This window comes from Camelus dromedarius, chromosome 3, assembly GCF_036321535.1.
Source record: "Camelus dromedarius isolate mCamDro1 chromosome 3, mCamDro1.pat, whole genome shotgun sequence".
NCBI lineage: Eukaryota > Metazoa > Chordata > Mammalia > Artiodactyla > Camelidae > Camelus > Camelus dromedarius.
Genome location: NC_087438.1, coordinates 69,418,060 through 69,438,643, shown reverse-complemented (window position 1 = coordinate 69,438,643; position 20,584 = coordinate 69,418,060). Strand labels below are relative to the sequence as shown.

The 20,584-nt window shown below is 34.6% G+C and overlaps 1 protein-coding gene across 2 annotated transcripts in view; it reads left to right on the top strand.

The window, feature by feature from the left end:
- Positions 1-5,485, top strand: part of SLCO4C1 (solute carrier organic anion transporter family member 4C1) — a 53,671-nt gene extending 48,186 nt beyond the window's left edge. The window contains exons 12-14 of one of the 2 annotated variants that reach the window (XR_010379353.1): positions 429-566; positions 2,597-2,829; positions 3,847-5,485. Coding sequence is in view for 1 of the 2 variants with exons in the window: in XM_064482777.1 (XP_064338847.1) it covers positions 429-566; positions 2,597-2,757 (299 nt within the window). In the remaining variant the exon portion in view is untranslated. Of the gene's footprint in view, positions 1-428; positions 567-2,596 lie in introns of both variants that reach the window. The other variant, XM_064482777.1, reaches the window with a different exon arrangement.
- The last annotated feature ends 15,099 nt before the right edge of the window (positions 5,486-20,584 follow it).

Sequence of the window (20,584 nt, the reverse complement as noted above, 5' to 3'; positions counted from 1 at the left end):
TATACCCACACGCCCACAGTAGTTTACATGCACATGCACATTATGCATATACTATAGTTGAGCAGATTTAGTCTGCATTAGTAATTTATTTTGATTTTTTAAAGCATAATAGCTAATTTCAAAGACAAATTCATTAAATTAGAAAAGCAGTGAATTAAAATATTTACTTAACTAAATGTTAACGTAATACATGCCAGAGATTTTTATTAAAATAATTTTTGAGTTGATTAGAAATATAATGTACAGTTACTTTAGATTGTTTTGTCTGTTTTTTTATATTCTTATATTTGCATGAGCTGATTAATTTGCATATGGATAGATTAATGCCAATTCTTTTTTATATAAAATATATACATAACCATGTATAAAAAAATCTGTAACTATGAACTAATTTTTACCCATGTATATTTCACATATAATTCTTCTAGGCACAATACCTGGACCCATTATATTTGGCATCACAATAGACAGCACGTGTATTCTCTGGGATATTAATGAATGTGGAATTAAAGGAGCTTGCTGGATTTATAATAACATCAGGATGGCCCATATGCTAGTGGCCATAAGTAAGTGGTGATTTCCTAATAACTCTAGAATAAATTGATGATGTCAACAGACAAAAAATCTTATTGTTAACTTAGTTAGGTTTTGAAACGTTCAGTCCATGCTATTGGACTGTCCTATAGTGAAGCAGAGATCAGTGATCATAGCATGTTATGAAAGGTCTTACCTGGAGTCTGAAAGGCTCAGTCTAAAATAGAAGGGAGTAACATTTCAGCTTTCATCACATCATATATCGTATGATTTTCTTTTAACAACTTCTCTCAAACTTTTTTTGGAAAGTGTAGCAAAAGCTAAAAGAGATTTCTGAGTAACTCTGGACTGATTGTCATCTAGGCACCTGGGCTTTGGAAAGCACGTAAAGCTGAGGTAGGGAAGTATTCTTTGGCTCTAAGGCACGTTGTGAAAAACCTTTTTATGGTTCACAAGGGCTGGCCATGATGTTTAACCCTTTTTGCCTTTGGTAGTCTGTTTTGTGTAGTCTTGGTTAAGCAATCCATGAAAATTAAGATTAAGGAAGTAGAGCAATGCATCTAGTTTTTGTAGGAGTGTGATAAAGTTTAAAATTTAAAAAAAAACTAAGAAATTAGAATATTTAAAACTGGAGAGTTCTAGATAGAAACACACACACACCGAGCTGACCCTTGAACAACCTGGGTTTGAACTGTACAGGTCCACTTATATGCAGATTGTTTTCAATAAATACATACTACAGAAGTACTACACATTCTTCGGTTGGTTGACTCTGTGAATCTGAAACTGCAGGTACAGAGGGCAGACTGTCAAGTTATATGAGGATTTTCGACTGCATGGAGTGCTGGCACCCCAAAGCCTTGCGTTGTTCAGGGGTCAACGGTGTGTGTGTGTGTGTGTGTGTGTGTGTGTATTTAACATAATGTGTGATTTTCATTGTGATTGTGGTTGCGATCATTTTGGCACATGTATCAAGATAGCTTTTTTCTTCCTACATGTGTTTAAACCCAGAATATGTGTCTGAATTTATAATGACAGCCTAATAAATTATTCACTGAAGAAATAAATACATAAATCCAGAAAAACGAGAGAGTAAATATTGACTAGAATAGGAAAAATTAATCTTCCCACCACTTTTACCTGTTAAAAGACATTTTTTATTTAGTGTTTTTATGATTAAAAATTTACTTAATTGGTTATGTTTGTACTTTTGTGGCCAAATATATATATATATATATATAATGAGTTGTTCCTTTACCTACTCTGTGATGAATATGAGAATTTTCCCCCCAAAACATATATACCTTTAAATACTCCAAAAATATTGAAACTATGGTACCTATGTAATTGGTCTTATAAATTTAGAAATGCTTAGCTCAATGAGCATTCTTGGTTTTCACATACATATTTTGAGTAAAATATTAATGATTAACACACAATTTAGCTACTGTAAACACTACATTGTGAGGTCATTTAATTTATTTGACTGGCATAGATTCTTGCACTGTGGCCAGGACTAGTTTTCTCTTCAAATAACTGAGCTAACTTCAAAATCAGAGTTCTTTGAAAACAAATCACATCATGTAAAGTGGATCTTAATGTTTCATATTTTTAGTTGATGCTTAAAAGTAAATTTTATTGAGTACTGAATGTGATACATTCTCATAGAGGCTTTTATCCTAAGAACTCCAAAGCCATTTTTATTTTTAGAATTGCTTTTCATCGTAAGGCATGAAAATGTTGCAACTTATTATTCAGGTTCAAGGATGTTATAAGCTGTTTTCCTTGGTTAAGAAGGTACAATCATAACCAAGAATAGAAGAATTATTTATATTTTTATTGTTTAGAAAAGAAAGACTGGTTCATTGAATCGTATACAAATGTTCTATTGCAGAATATCACCTTTATCACTAAAATTTAAAAAATTCAGAACAGCTATAATTGCCTATATACTTCTTCTCTTTAAGTAGTGAGTTTCTAGTCATGAAGAATTTCTAAATGAGAATTAATTTTTGTAATAATTATTAGAGGTCCAAATGCATGATTTTTTTTTTTTATTTAGGTGTTACTTGTAAAGTTATCACCATTTTCTTCATTGGGTTTGCAATCTTTTTGTATAAACCACCACCGTCAGGCACAGATGTGCCCTTTCTAGATCAGAATACGGTTGTGACTACAGTTCCATTAGAATGTGACCTCAAGAAAATAGGAAATGAAGACTGAAACAGAAAGAGAAGACTATTCTACAGCTTGATCAAAAACTGGCCTCCATTTGTAAGAATGGATGTTGTCACTGTAGGTTTGATACCCAATATGGATAATCATATTTTTTAAATTGATATTTTATAATTAAATATGTTTTCTGTATATGTATGGACTCTTACTTGGTTTTGTTTTAATCTAAGAAACATACCTGTGCCTTCAAAACCCATCAAAAACCTCAACACACACACAAACACACACATACACACACACACACATCGAGGTATGAAATCTTCAAATAAAAAACTGTACTAGAAAGAAAAAGCCAATGATTAATTAAAAGTTTACATTTTAAAAACAAAGTGATGTTTCTATCCCTCTTACAACTTGTTTTATTTTAATTATTATTGCCAGTATTTGGGCTTGTTTAGAAAATTTATGGTGTAAAAATTCAAATTCATCAAGTTTATGTGCTGAGTTTCAAGAACTCTTACTGATAGACCATGAATTTAAAGCTGCCTAAATAATGTTATTTGTTTTTAAATTTACATATACTAGTCTGTCCTTGATTTATCACAGAAAGTTACTAAACTATTAGAATATAGGTTAATTACCTTCTTGTATCCCAGTACATATTGAATTCTGAGACATTAGCATTGTATACAGATATTTTCACTTTAAGTCAAGAATTCCAGGAGGTGATTTGTTGATACTGCTGATTTTTAACACTTACCTTTTATTATTCTGTGATAGTATTATTCAACTGCATGTCTTCCAGAGGAAGGTACCAGCTTCAGTAAAGTGCCAGTTAGACAGATTTGAAAAGATTTCTTTTTTCCCAATGGCTCACATACATTTTATTAGTTTTCTTTGAAAAGATTTCTTAATGAACCATTGATTAATTTTTATATACTCAGTACATTAACTTTTCTCATTTTAAAACCTGATCACCTAGAACATTACTTATAGCACTTAAACAGTGCTTTGGTCTTAGAAGGCATGTATTATTGTTATTTGATTAAAACATTAAACTCTACTGTTTAACTGATCCATTTATTTAAAGGTTAAGTATTTCACATATATGATAACATTATAATTCCATTTTTTCAGATCAGACTTGGGCCAACTTTGTCTACTTAGAACGTGGAAGAAATAGATCAGTGAGCATCAACAAAAGTAAGAATTTTACTGATTAAAAAAATGTTGAAGTTCATACCCATTTGAAATTTCATAACAATAAGGTTACTTACTAAGTTTTATTATCAGCTTTCCCTTGGGTTTCATTTTTACAAGCAGTGTGTTACATACACTGTGATCAGAATAACAGAGTAAAGGCCTGGGAGGAAACCTCACTCAGAAGCACCAGTAGTTCCCAGAATTCGAGAGATTATGTTTTGTGGTAATCGGCAGCCAAGGGTGATTCAAGAAATGAGTAGCATTTATAAAGTGAAATGCAAGAAGGAATGAATTAGAGTTGGGCAAGCGAGCACACTTGACGATTAGAGAAGTAGAGGAACAGTGGATCAGTAGTTATCAGACCGACCGACTTAAACCAGGAACATAGAAACTCCAGAGAACAAAGCCAGGTGGGCACCCAGGTATCTGAGAAGCAGGAGTCATAGCAACCAAAGAGACAGTTCGTGATGAACAGGAGAACAAACACACACATGATACATCGATTCAGAAGCAATCTCCCTCACAACCAGCCAGACACACTTTAAATGCTTCTTCCTGTTAGAGCCAAGGCTGAAAGGAGCTTAGGCTTTCTGTGTCCTATTGGAGGAAGCAGGGAACTGAACTGAAACATTTTCTAGCTGTACAACAATGGCAAATCCTCAGGAACTCACTGATACAGATGTGAAACAACAGTAAGAGAGGAAACAATAACTACAAAACATATTAGGCTAAGGCTGCATAATTTAGAGAAAAGAAAAAAAATTACCCCACTCATAGAAAGTTTGATAATTAAGTCACTAAATAATTGGCATTCATGATGATTTTTAGTTATCAAGGGTTTCATTGTATTCAGCTTACTCAGTTTTTATAAGATGATACATTTTTACAAAGTTTATGATGAAAATGATTAAAGTGAAAATAATTTTGGCAGGTGAAAGAATTGAGGCTCTTATTTATAACATACATATTTACAAAGAATACCTCCTTTCATAATAAGGCAGTATAGACACTACTGTAATTTATACACATGGTTTATATTTTTGGATTCACCTAAATGAGTTGGTATTATGCTACTTTCAGAATGTATTTTTTCATAGTATGTATTTTTCACAATTTATAATGATTTTTAAGTAAGCTTGAATCTGTAAGTTGACCTGTGGTGATTTTTGTACATAATTGGATATATGTCTTAAAATTTAACATTTGGATTTTCTTGTACGTAGGAAATGTAAAATTTATACATGGAAAGAACTCTATACAATTGTTTAGCTATGTAAATTGGAGGAAAGTACAGATAAAATTTTAGCTCTATTTGCTTTCAAGATTTTCTTTATTGTAAATAATTATGTTAGATGTATATATATTTTTAAAAATCAAATTTTTATACTAGGTTAAGTGTTTAATCTTATTAAATGACACATATTTTGAAATATGACTTATCTCTGTTTATGAATACATGCATATTAGATGGTTGGGAGAGGGAAAATCACTGTACTTTTGAACTTGGAGAATGTAAATTAATCCAATGACTTCTGGTATCTCAATAGATGTATTAAATTCCATATGAAGAGCATTCATTATGAAATGTATACTAAAATTCTTTCACACAACAGTTGTGACAGATGGATATATAGGGTTTGTATGAGTAGGATATACGTGTTGCAGATGGTTTGCTGTAAAATATCTGACACACTGCAAGAGTAATGTGTTTGGGGAGGTTATACTTGATTCATCTTGGGTTATTAAAATACTCAGTACGATATTTTTAAAGAAGTCAGATTGGACATTGATTTGAGATACAATGTTCTTTTCCCCTCACTGCAGCACAATCAGGTTCCTTCAGCCTTTTTGTACTCAAAACAATAAACACTGACACATGTTACATACAAATGGCAATCAAAAATAAATAACCAGTCCTTTTTTAAAAACCGAGTCAGTGAATTAGATCAAAACATTTTAGTATTTTAGCTAAAATAAATGTAGCCTATAAAAATTACCCATAAGAATTGACATTCTAAATTTTTTCTTGATAGATTTAACATGTCTGAGTTTATTTCTTAAATTTTAATTTTGTAATAATTTTAGGCTTTTAAAAAGTTGTAAAAATAATACATACAATTCCCCTATCAGGTTTATTCGGCTTCCCCTAATGTTGACATTTCACGTATCCATAGAACAGTGACCTAAACTGGGAAATTAGCATAGGAAAAATAGTTAATACTACATCTGTAAAATAGCGTGGTAGAACTATTTCCTATGATGGCAGTGCTGGTCCTGTCTTTGAAGTGTTGAATTGTACACATTAAAATGGTGCATTTTACTGTGTATAAATTATGCCCCAAAAGAGTTCATTTGCAAAGAAGAAATGATATTAGAAACAATGCTAAAAAACCAAACTGGGTGTTTCAAAGTCGAATGAGAAGGCCCTAAAAGAATCAGGTTGTTGATGAGGATGTTTGAAGAAAAGAGGCTGATATCTCCTCAATAGTTGGATGTTTGCTGAGTTCAGTCCCTCCCATCAGAATGGAGTATGTACCCAGCATGCTGAGGGAGCGCTGGCACACAAAATTGGGTTCCTGGCTTAAGCTGACAGACCACAATACACAGAGAGGAATAGTTGTACTCATAACATCAGAAGATGAGGATTTCCCATGCCATGAGATCATGAGATGTCATAAATTGTGACATTCTCATGAGGTCCTCATGGGACTCTGCCCAGAAGAGCTGCCTGCTGTGAGGTCCTACTAGAGGCAGAAACTAAGGTGGGTAGGTCTGTAAGAAATCAGCTCAGGGAGCATCAACCTGTCTGGGAATCAATCAGTTCAAACATCAGTCTGAACCAACAATTGCACCGCGTAGTTAAGCCAGCTTTTGGAGACCTTCCATAATGGAGGGCACAGAGGTCAGCCAGTGCTGGTCAAGAGACAGTTATGTAGGTCCTGATGGTGTAAGATTTTTGCCTCTCTTCCTCTCTTCCTTCTACCCCCTTGCTCCGTTCACAAGAATGCAGAAGATGAAAAGGACTACAGATCTTCCCCGACTTACAATGGGTTACATACAGATAAACCCATTTTAAGTTGAAAATATTGTTAGGCAAAAATGCGTTTAATGCACCTAACCTACCGAACATCATAGCCTAGCCTAGACTAGCCTACCTTCAGGGTGCTCAGAACACTTACATTAGCCTACAATTGGGCAAAATCATCTACACAAAGCCTATTTTATAATAAAGTGTTAAACATTTCATGTAATTTATTTAATTAAAATTTTTTAATTGAAGTACTCATCTGAATCCTGAATATGTCAAGGGAAAAACAGCATGGTTGTAGAAATACAAAACAGCTGTTAAGTACCCGTTGTTTACGTTGTTTACCTTGGGGTCACGTGGCTAACCCGGAGCTGCCAGCACTTGCCAGGCCGCTGCCGCTGCCGCCGCTACCCGCGTAGCGGGAGAGTATCCGCCGCGGATCACGGCCCTGGGAAGAGGTCAGAATTCAAACTTCCAAGTGCAATTTCTACTGAATGTGTATGGCTTTTGCACCATCCTAAAGTCAGAAAAACGGTAAGGTGAACCATCCTCATTTAGGGACAGTCCGTAGGGAGGAATGTATCCAACTCCCCTTTGTAGGATCTTTTCCACAAGTCAGTTCTAATTTGGGGGCTGAGAGAAATGGAACCTTTCTGATACCTAAAAATGGCCATATAGGAATCTATCCAAAATCTTTTCAAGGGGGTGGAGCTAGCAGTTCCTGCAGAATGAATTTGAAAGTAACAGTGAGATAAAAATGTTGTTTTTCATGAGTTTCATCTTTTTTAATTCCTTTACCATTTTTGATCCTCCTTTTACTTATTCAGAGGAAATAAACATTATGGTTTTACTATATTTCTTCCTCTCTAGCCAGTGAAAATATCTATTTCTTAACTTTCTGAAATTCATTAACTAGTGTCTGGGTAGAATTGTTGAAGAAGATGACTAAAATTGAAGTCACCTGTAGAATGTTAACACTTAACAATGTTCAGGCCCCATCCAGGACCAATTAAATTTGTTAAAAATTTTCCCAGGTGATTGTTAAAGTGAAATCAGGGCTGGAAATTTCTGCATATAAACTAAGTTAATTTAAAAGGTAGGGGAAGGGCAAGAATTACATTTTGTTGTCAGTGATTTCCTATTTCTAATTTTGATCTCTAAGAGAATAAAATTTGGTTTGAAAGTAAAGGAGAGAGAAGGAATAATGGGATAATGTTGAGGGTTGAGGTACTGCTGGGGCTTCTTTTGAAAATACGGGAAACTATGCTCTCTGGGATACAGCAAGGTGAGTTGGGGTAAAAAGAGTGCTAAGTTGGAAAGGACTAGAGAGAAATTACCTGTTTTAAATTTTTCCCAAGGCTCTTCCTTTCAGAAGTAAAAAAGTAGAGAACAGCAATTGATAAATTTCTTCTTTTCTTACATTAGTGAGGTACTTAAGTAATAATGTGGATGTGAAACATACTACAGGCTATTTCATGGAGAGATCCCAGGGTGGTGGGGTTGAGTGCATGGCATAGTGCTGTGATGTGCCTGTGAGAAATTCTAATAAATAAAATGGAGCAGATCTGACATAACTAAGTACAGATTCAAATTCAATGACAGACATAATACGAAGATATCCAGGCACGTGCTCCTCAACTGTATTTCTGAGATCTTTCAAAGAATATGAAAACAACTGTCCCATCTGGCTTCCCAATAACGAGATACTCTGGCTGGTCTCTACTGCTTGCTGCAAAGCAGAAACCTGCCCAAGGAAAAGAAAAAATAAATCACTGTATCAAATGTATCTGAAATTTTTCCTCCTCCTCTCTCTTTTCCTTGTCTTATATACATCCTGCTTTTGCCTCGGTTAGATTGTCAGTCTGTTGTTGGCTTTACTTTTCTATAAGTAAGTGGTGTAACGATAATTACTATAGGTCTTTGACAGGGAATTTGAAGGTCTGAAAATTATAAGCAGTAAAACCTGTTGAGTAACAAACACTACTCATGAAAACACTTTTAAAAACGTAGCAAAGATGAGGTAATTCTAGTGAAGATGAGGCTGCTATTGCTTATTGAAAATATCAGTTCTTGCTTATCTCTTGGGTAAGAGGAATTGTGCTAGCTTACTACTGAATTTCTATACCCACTGTAGCCCTGTCAACTGTGGGACATGTGAGACAGCGAAAGCCCAGGGAAATTAATCAAGGTCCAAAAGCTAGTAAGTGTCAGAGCTAGAACTTGAATTCAGGTGTCTTTGGCTCCAAAGCTCAGGCTTTTTCTTTTTCCTTGGAACATGCTGAGGTTTACTTACACAGGTTTGGAAAAAAAAAACAAACATGTATTAGTTATGGGGATTATCCATTGTCTTTCAATACTTAATATTATATTTTATGAAGTTATAGTCAGTAAGCAAATTTGAGGCAGTTAGACATAAAAATGTGCTGGTCTCAAGAAAAAGTGTTAAATTTAAATCCCTTTATATTCTGTCCAGGTTTGCACTTTATGATTTTACCAGCTGGTGGTGGTGGTGCTTTTGCTACCACCGTAAAGACGCTTTGCTTTTTGAATCTTTTTCTTGATGGAGTAATTCTGACTTTGGTGAAAGTTGCATTTGCATTTTTTTCACTTCCTGTCCTTTTAATAAATTTGCCAGAACTCTTTTCTCATTGAAGATCATTGGAAGATTTTCAGTTAGAAGAGAAACTATACAGAAACTAATGAGCATTATTTGGTGACTGCAGCAAAAGTTTTCACTATTTTGATTTTTCACTTGTTTAGAAATAGAATGGTACATATGTCTGACTTCATGAATCTTCTCTCTAAATACTGTCCAGGAGTGAATTTTTCACATTATTCTATATTTTTAAAATACCAAATAGCTATTTAGATTATCTTCCATAAAAAGAATTTGATCCTTAAAAAGCATAGAAAAAAATACCAAAAAATAATAAATTTCAAAATTTTGTTTAGGCTGTCTTTCCATTGGTAAGCATGAATTCTGAACATACTAACATTTATTTTTTACTGTAATTCTGGCATTTCATTCCATCAGTTTCTATGAGATCATCTCAGAATCAGATTAAAAAGAACTGATCTGAGATGAGAACATAAATAATATGCTCTCATACTTACTTTATGCTTGCTATTCAAAGATTTCAGTTGTGTTTATAGTTCTCAAATCCTTTTGGCTAGCCAAGAAATGCATTATGTTACATGTAGTTTTCTTACAAAACTCCCTCTCTCAAGATTTTCTTTCTAAGCCAATTGGGGCTTTAATGTGCAATTTGTGCCTGAAGTTACTCTCCTCAAAAACTTGGAATCTTATTGGCAAAATAAATCACAAGTATGTGAAGCATTAACAAGTAAAACAATAAGAGATTTAAACAAAAAGTCAGAACATTCAGCTTCCAGAAACATTTATTGATCCTTTACTTAATACCAGGAACTGTTCTAAGCTCCAAAAATTGGGAAGGGGTGTGGGGTGGGAGGATGGGAAAGAGAGAGACTGAGAGAGAGAGAAGCACTCTGTCTATATTTATTCCTTAAGGGCTTATGGACTTCTGTACCTAGAACTATATTCAATCAATTATATTAAAATACAGTTCAATTTTATTACCAGGTGTTTTTTGTAAAGGAGTTTGATGTCAAGCACAGCACTGATAACACAGAAATATAGCCCTTCCCTTCTCACCCCCCTCCCAAGCCAATGCTTACGGTAAATCTATGGAAGAATAATAGTGTTCAAATTGTTACCAGAACACACAATGGTAGTGATTCAACAACTCATGCAGGGGAGTGACAGCTGTGTTAGTGATTTAGAAAGTGATGGATTCACATAATGTTACAAAGCAATGTCTGATCACAAATGATTTGCACAGCTCTGTACCCAAACTAGTTTAGTTTAGAGCTATCACCTTAGTGGAGCAGACATTTAGAAACCCTGATTATGCATCCTGACTTCATTTTCCACAAGTGATAGTGCTTTTTAATTTTCAGAGAAGACAGAGACTATCAAATAGGACTGTTATCAGCTTTCATTTACATCTCTTTACCCCCTGTTTACAAATTAACATTTATCTATCTTTCATTCTGCCTCAGTGGAAAAGAGGTCCTTTTAACTGTAATCCATCAACCTAGTCCTTTCATTTCATTCTGAATCCCCGTGATCTTCTTTCTCAGGACCTTGCGCAATTTCCCTCTGTTCTGTGGAATATATTAATCTCTTTCTGTCCCATCTCTTTCACATCTAAAGAGTTCAATGTCCTTCTGCTGTAGAAAATTATCTTCCTCCCTCATGCCTTCCAAATGCCGAAATTCAGCTCTGATCAGCCTTCAAATATTCAGGGTTATAGTGGACATCCCTTGGGCTAAATCGCAGGCATCATAAACTCAATTTGTCAGCTGCTGAGCTCACCATCCACCTTGCCTCTCCATCCTTTCTAACTATTGTTTTCTCTATATTGATTAATGGTTGGATCCAGCTGACTCCCAGACCTCTGCCTTTGCAGTCTAAACCCATCAGTGGTCCTGTTCTAAAACCGTAAACAATTCCTATCTCAACAATTGATTATAAACTAGCCACAAACATTGCATATAATGACTATACTTTTAAGAAAAGAATAATATATAAATATGGTTTTAAATTTCTTTGGTAAATATGTATTGTGAAAGTAGAATAAACAATATGCCATGTCTACATCTAGACTAAATTTTTATTTCTTCATTATTTATATGCACTGTCAAGAAACAATTGAATTTTAAAAAGTCAAAAATGACAAAACACTAAACTTAATTTCTTGGCTTAATTTCTATTTTCATTACTTATTTTGTAAATGTATGATAATTTAATAATCTGACATTATGAATCACTTGCTGGTATAAACTGGAAATTGAAATACTTATTCTCTTGAATTCTCATTTTTTGGCTCCACATACCCAACTGATTGGCTAGAGTCAGTCCTGGGGAAAAGCTATGAAACAAAATCTATGGTTTTGAATATTTTTAAAAACAATTTTATCAGACATTAGGGTGTCAAAGCAAAAATTGCACCAGCAAAATTAAACAGGAAAGGAAGACTTTATTCAAGGCTGTTGCAATAAAGGAGAGAGACCAAACTGAAAAAAATAAGCTGTAGTGTCCTCAACAGACAGACATTGATCCTATTTTGACTCTTTGAAATTCTGATGTCAGAAGAATACTTATAAAAGACTGCTGTGAACAGTGTAGGCTGAGATAATACAGGCTCAGACACACTAAAGCTAATTACCTACAGTAAATGGTTTGAATATGGGCCAATAAGAGATTGGAGAATAAGCATATTAAAGCCACTATAAAAGAAGACATGAAATGAGACAAAAGAAATGAGGGATGGAAATGTAATGCATAGAAGAAAAGTCACACAGAAGATTAAGAAAATTACATTGCTATTGTGTTTCATTCCAGTTAAAGTGAATGACCTTCCTTGGCAATGAAGTCCGTGAATCCAGTATTTATAAGAGAACACAGACACATACAGTGGCACACAGGTTGGCTCCTTTTTGCCTTTCTCTGTTTCTTTCCTTATCCTTTTTTCTGTAATGCTTAGAAAATTAAGTACTTTGCAGATATACAGTCCACACACATGAAACCTTAGAGAACGGGTATGCAATAGGCTATGCTTATCTTGCTGAAGACAGGACTTCCCACGTCATATCCTCTTCATCAGTCACAAAACTGCTGGATTTATGCATTAATAACTGTTTAATTGATGACAGAAGGGGTTGTCAGAGCACTGTCCCACTTTTCAGTGAATTTCTAGGCCCAGGAAGTCTGGCCCTCTGTAGGGTGGATGTCTCCCTTTTGGTCAAAAGTAGCTTTTTCATTAATTCATTCTCATGCACATATGAATGTGAATAATATACTTTATTATTATTCCTGTGACAAGATAGCAGTGGATCCTGTGATTAGGGAGGGGAAACAAAACCTAAATTTGGTGCCATTTCTGGTCTGTCCAAGATAAAATGATTGTCTTAGAATCATTTCCATTCTAGTGACTATGCACTTAACTCTCAGAGAGTGGGAGGGCATAGTTACCTTCCTTTCTATCATTTAACTTATGAGGAAAAGAGGCACAGACTGAGGTGACTTTACTGTATTCCTACATTGCAGAGTAGTTTTGCAGAGAGTAAGTACTGATCCAGGGGTTCCCAAACTTTCTTAGTTCATAAAAAACAGTCTTAGTAATTTTTTTCATGGCTCATCTAGACCCAAGATGGCTAACAATTGTGTATCTTAATGATATAGTTCCAAAATTTAATAAATATTTATTTCCTAAAAGTTTAATAGTTATTTGAAAAAAAAAAAACACATGTAAGTTGATGGGAGAGTTATATTTTTATTTCGTTCTTCAATAGTCACCTTTATTAATGTGTGCACCTGTTGGACACTGTGCAGCTTCTCAAACCTTGGAATTGGATTGGACACTGTCATCCTTGTTTCCTTTCTTACACTGAGTTTCACAGGTACTTGCTTTTATTATCACAGTGATTGCTGAAAACCCAGCTTTGCAAAGATACGATTTCATCTCGAGGAAGACAGTGCAATCAAATATTAAGACTTTGAATTTCTCAAACCTGCAGTTTGTACAGAGTACAACAGATATTGACTATTGCTGTGTTTCCTTAAAAACTTCAAATATCCTATGGGGCCTGTTGAGTTTGCTATGGCATACTGGGATGTGTGAGAGCAAATATAAATTAAAAATTAGATGTTTAATTCTCCCTGTGGAAAAGAAGGAAAGAAACTTCTCCCTCCATTTTCTAAGAGCATTAACTTTAGAAAACTTGTAATTGAGAATCTTTCCGTCTCCTCCTGTAGGGATGAGGTTTTGTTTTCAATTGTATTTCTCTAAGCTTTTGGGCTGAGTATCAGAATATGATCCTAGACACAAAGTTTGTAATCTTCCATGTTTTGACCTGACTCAAATATTACAAATGTATTATGATTATCATAGATCTATACCTGTAGACATTTTCACTTTTTTATATGTCAAAGAAATGGTTTGTATCCCATGACAGTACCACAGCCTTCTCAAAGTTAGAAGGCAGGCATCACACTCCTTTTTAAAAATTGATTTTGGAGACAAAGAACAATCTAACAAGGATTATTTACATGAGTTGCCAGAAAGATGACAAGGTTAGTACCTAGGGTAGGTATGATAACTATTTTTTTTAACATTATTTTAACAAACTCAGAATATGAGATTTGCCCAAAGGTCAAATTCAGCACCTTAATTTCAGTACCTTGTCACACTTTCCATAGCTTTATGAAAGAAGGGTTTTTTTTTTTTAATGACTAACAAAGAAGAAATATGATTAAATTATGAGAAAAAAACTTCCTTTGCGTGAAAATTTGTAAGACATCATAAATCATGTTTAAGTAAGGTTCTGGAATTTTTGTTTTTATTTTTTTCAGGAGATTATTGGTAATTTAACTTACAACGTTTCTGTATGGCTGTTGAAATAAATTGCGTCATCTTCCCATCCCTTCACCATTCTTTTCTCAATCTTTCCACATATCACAATCTTATTCCCCTAATTAGCTAGTGTTGTAGTGTGTAGGGTTTCTAATTTTTTTCCTGCAGGCAGACAGACACACAAGGTCACACAGAGTTTTCCTATTTGTTTGGTTATTCATTTATTTCTTTAATTTTACAAAACTGGAAAAATCCAATTGTGTTACACAGAATTTTACACAACTTTTTCTGCTCTTCCATTTACTATGTCATGGACATCATCAGTGTCTCTCTAGATAGATCTAACGTAGTTTTTAAACAACCTCATAGATTTCTAATGTATGACTATCATGATTAATTTAGTGTTTCTTTCTGTAATTTAAAAATATCATGCCAGGCCAGTATCTTTAAATAGGTTTGAATGCATTTCTTGCCAGACACAGGAGATGAAATTGATGAGTCTATCAGTTACTAAGAGACTAAACAGGCTTACATGGTAGTATATAATGTGGTCTATCTGGTAGATTTGATACTTTAGGATACAAAGTCATTTTAGAACATAACACTGAAGGAAATTAGAGGAAGATTAAAAACGTCTCTTTGTCAATATTTTTGAAACCATGTCTTCCAACTTCATAGACCTGAGATTGATTGATATCTCAGAAAAATTTCTAAGAAATAAATTTTGAACAGAGTGTTAAGGGTTCAAGATTATACTAGAATAAAGACTAAATAGTGGCATTTAAAATCATTCAGTAGTAATTACAGAAGAACATAATAAATTTTAAAAAGCATGAAGGATGCTCTCTCACAGGAGCATTTACAAATATTGACCACAGAGCATTTTAAAAAACATACTATAGATGGAACCCTAGTAAAGACACATGAGATTAAGGCATTTAGTAAATAAAATTTACTGTCAGTAGATAAAATTTTAAAAGAAATTATATAACTTTGAGTCATAAGTCTTTATAAAATTGAAAATAAAATGGTTTGAAATATCAAGTTATACTAAAATATGACATACAAAGTGCTAATTTATTTTAAAAAATCAAACAAGATTTTCAAGTCTTTTAAAATTATATGAGAGTTTTCTCCAGATGCATGCCCAGGAGTAAGATTACTGGATCATATGATAAATCTTTTCTTAGTTTTTTTGAGGAATCTCCATACTGTTTTCCATAGTGGCTACACCAGTTTACATTCCCACCAACAGTGTCTTATGTTTAAGTCTTTAATCTATTTTGGGTTTATTTTTGTGTGTGCTGTGAGGGAGTACTCTAACTTCATTGATTTATGTGCAGCTGTCTAGCTTTCCCAACACCACTTGCTGAAGAGACTGTCTTTTCTCCATTTATATTCTTGCCTCCTTTGTTGAAGATTAACTGACTGTAGGTTTGTGGGTTTATTTTTTCCTCTTCACTCTTATTATTTAGATTCAAAAGGGAAATTTCCTCAGTCTAGTTCTTAACTGTGAAACAGTAGAAATTATTGGAATCATTTGTAACGGATATAAATTCTTTGAGCCTGAAATTATTTGTCAGAAAAAAATGAGGTTTGCCTAAATGATTTCAGTTACTCCAAGATTCCATCTAGCTCTACAATTTTCTGTTATTTTTATAACATTATCTTTTCATTTCTATCATACCTTTAAGAAACAGTGTGCTTCACAGAAAGTCTGGAAGTTCTACAGAAATTCCTTGATGCCTTAATATTGACATTCAAATGATGCATTTAGGGACAACATTGATTTATTAACCCTCAGCTTGACACATTTCACAAATGTTAGCCATACTCTTGTCATATTATTTCGCTATTCTCCAGTGCAATTAAAAAAAAAAGATTAACTTTCATAGTGCACAAAATAATTTCCCATGGAAATGTGCTTGAATTATTTATATATATTTATTTCCAGTTTTATTGAGATATAACTGACAGACAACACTGGATAAGTTTACGATGTGCAGCAGAATGATTTGACTTCTATACATCATAAAATGACAAGTTTAGTGAACATCCATCACCTCAAATAAATACAGAATTAAGGACAGAAAAATATTTTTGTGTGATGAGAACTCAGGTTTACTCTTCTAATAATGTACAAATATAATACACAGCCATGTTAATCCCATTTATCATGTTGTACGTTACATCCCTGGTACTTATTGCCTTGTAACTGGAAGTTTGTTCCTTTTGACCACCTTGTACACTTCTCCCTCTTCCACCCCATGCCTCTGGTAGCCACAAACTGATCTCTTTCTGTGAGTTTGTTTGTTTGCTTCTTTGTTTGTTTGTTTGTTTTGGGAGTATAATTGACCTACAACACTGTGTTAGTTCCTGTTACACACACAATGATTTGGTATTTCTGTACATTTCAAAATAACCATCATGATAAGTCTAGTTACCATCTGTCACCATCCAAAGATACTACATTATTATTGACTGTATTTCTCCCACTGTACATTTCTTACCTGTGACTCATTTATTTTGCAATTAGAAGTTTGTACCTCTTAATATCTCTTACCCATTACTCTCCTCCCACCACCTCTCTCTCCTCTGGCCACCACTTGTTTGTTCTCTGTATCTATGACTCTGTTTCTGTTTTGTTGTGTTCATTTGTTTTGTTTTTTTTTAGATTCCACATGTAAGTAAAATCATACATTGTTTGTCTTCCTCTGTCTGACGTGTTTCCTAGGAACTCTTTGTTTTTCTTAAGCTTTCAGCACTATTTGACACTTCAAACTGTGGATATATTACTCATATAAAAATTAAAGTTAAAAACCTCTTGATTTGTACAGGAAAACTGATTTTTTTTTTTAAAGCATCCACTTAGAAAGAGTTTTGTGGGCTTTTCAATGGAACATCTAAAATTTTCCTTCAGTTACACTTTTCTAAACTTTGCTAGAATTTTCATGGCGTCTCCTCTTTGCCTCTACTTTTTCCGTGAGTTTAGGAAAAGAGATACCCAGAGATAGACGGATCTCAAAGTGAAACATACAGTTTAAAAATGTTCTGAAATTTGTGATTTGTCTGAAAATTTGGAATAGATACACTGTGTCTGCACGAGATGCCAGATTAATAAACTAAAAAGGGAAGAATTTAGTCAGTCAAGGGAATGCAAAAAGTCTTTTAACCTACTGCCAGGTTTTCTCCATCTCGTATAGGTACAAATTCAGTGCTTTATAGCATTTATATAAAAGTATTTTAATACATTTGCTATGAAATGTTTAAACAGAACTGTAAGCTTTTGCATATACACACACAAACATATTCTTTTTTTTTTTCTCTTAGAAGTAGCCAAATCCTGAGTTTTAAAAAAGTTTCTTGACCACAGTAATAGAAATACATGGGAACAGAAAACTTCCTTTTTATGATCAGAAGCACAACCTTACCTTTTTTTGATTGAAAACCAAATACTGGCAGCTTATGGCATGAAAATAATCAGGAATTGGTGAGAAAGGCAAGCGCTATGATTTGTTGACATGGGATAAATTTTAGCTCGATGTGTGCCTTTAGAGTTCTGTGCTCCACAGCTTTGTTAATCAAAAATCTGTATGTAATTAATGAAACACACTGAAAATCAAAGTAATCATTTTTCTCCATTACTAATACACAGCCTTAAAAACAGTCATTTGGACCAAATGACTATGTGATTACGGGGGATGTGATAATGAATACAATAACTAAGGTGACAAGGTAGCTTTCAACAAATTATCTTCTTTTCAATCACTTGGAATTAATGGAAATAAAATCTAGTTTTGACTTAAGCTTTTGACATTTGTTCTCAGGCTTTCCTGAGGTATTGTTTCTGAAAGTCGAGGAAGTATTTATTCAGCAATATTTGAAAACTGAAGTCTCAGGGAACAATGTCTACTTTTGTAAAAATTACTCTGTATATTGCCTCTTATAGCCACCCCTACATCAGTGATGGATGAACCTTAATATTGCAGAACCAAATATTCCATAAACTTTTAGTAATCTCCAAATTAATATTAGAAGCAAATTTCCTTGCTGTTAGTTTAATGCTGATAATTCATTGAGACCTGGTTTCTCCTCAACTTTTAAGCTGGTTCTTCCTGGGGGGCTGTTCTTCTCACCTCCTAGATGCCCAGTTTTCTCCTGTTCCCAGCCTGTCTTCTTGTTTCTGCTGTAGAAGAGTCACCCAAATCAGTTCTCAAGTTCTAGAGCCACACTTCTGATTGTCCGGTAAGCGTCACATACACAGCGCTGCCAAGACTAGAGGCAGAGTCTACACACATCGCTCTTCTTTTTGACTCTACTTATTCTGTTACTTGCCTTGAGTTGCACAAATCCAAACCTCCTTAAATCTTTTGGGCTCTTTACCCTTCCTTCCTGCACCAAGATGCTGCCATTGCTAAGCCACAGCCCTCGGCCCATCCCAAGGAGCTCACGCACAGTCAGTTGTCTTACTTGCTGGCATCCTGAGGGAATTCTCTGGTCTTGGAAGCAGGTTTGACTCAGGTATGGAGCAGGCTGGAAATGCCAGGAAGTTGATTGCTTATAATTTAAACTAATGTTTAAAATATGTCAAATATACAGAAAATATTGAACTTAGTCCCCTAAAGAAGTTTTTTCAGTGATTTTGCAGAGACTACATAATCACAATTTTATAAACTCAGCTACTGATTTATGGAAATATTAGAGAGAAAGTTGCAGAACATTTGTCAGAAAATGAAAAGACATGTCAAAGTGTCCTCATAGTGTGAGCATAAAACATATATTTCTTTTATCGTATTGCCCATTCTTTTAAAGAAGGTGTGGAAATCCCTGCCTCAAATCATAATAATTACATTTATTGTCGCACAAATCTAGTGAATGGGTCCCCTCTCCACCTGCTTCCCATACCAGGGCATTAGCTGCCAGTCATTCGTTCCCCGGCATATTTATGATGGGCTTGCTAGTTTATATGTGGCTTATCCATGACCTGTTAGTGATTTTTCCCTAAGCAGTAAAGCCAGGTCATGACTAGAATGATGATGGAACACTGTGAGTGGGGAGAAGAGGGCTGTGGTGGAACCTGACGCAGGGTGCCTTACACAGATCTCGAGCCCAGCTGACTGTCAGTCTTCCTGTGCTGCACACAGCACTGGTGTTGCTGGCCAGTCAGTGCTAACCAAGTTCTGGACTCCTGGTAGAAGAGCTCCGCGTAGCCCAGGCAGGACGTGTGTAAGGGACCTCTTGTAAATCATTGTCAGGGACAGATGGTAATATGTAACAAGTTCGTTGGTCATGTTTCAAGTTCTGCTACTGAACTAGTCACGAATGTGCCTCAGAAATTTAGGGTAGAGAAGATGTCACGTATATCTTTGCATACATTCAAATCACCGATCTCATGGTTGGTACTTAATTAATCAATAAAGTTCAGATATATCCAGAACCTGTTATGTTCCTAAAATTAATCCAAGTGTCTTCACACATATTAACTTCTTTAGTCCACACAAACCTTTTAGGGTGGGGTTAATAAATGAAGAAATGGAGGTTTGAGAAGGTTAAATGACTGTTACTCAAACCATGCACTACAGAATGAATGAATGAATACATTTTAGAGCTTGTAGGCATAGTAACACGAAGACCTCTCTTCTCTGCACACAACACACACACAACGTATCTTTTCTGAAGCAGCGTTAAATCCAGTAAATAATTGTTCTGAATAGTTCTATAACTAAGCATAGTCCAGGTAATGAGTTTCAATACTTAGAAATAATAGCACTCATCGTAAAATTTACTGCATATTAACAGAAATCCTAGGTAAGGAGAAGACCATAGGAAATCATTTAGATTATTTCACAACATTGGACTTTTTTTTTCCCCGATAAACTGAAAGAAACACCAGTGTGAAATATGTCCATTGTTATCACTGTTTACTTTATAAATTTAACTTCTCTTCGCAAAATTAATCCAAAATGAAGTGTTACTGCATCAGAGATAACTAGCCCGGCACTGCCAGTCAGGGAGTTTAGAATGGAAATAGGGAGGCTGCTTCTTTCCCTGCCAGAAGCCTTTTCATCTTCCCGTAATTTCCAAATGACCTTTTTCCCCACCTTCTCAATCCATTCTCTAGGCTTTTATTGCTTCATAGGACAAATTTCATGAAGAGTTGGAAGATGCTGAAAATGCTTAGAGACATCCTACAGGGTTGTTGTCTTCT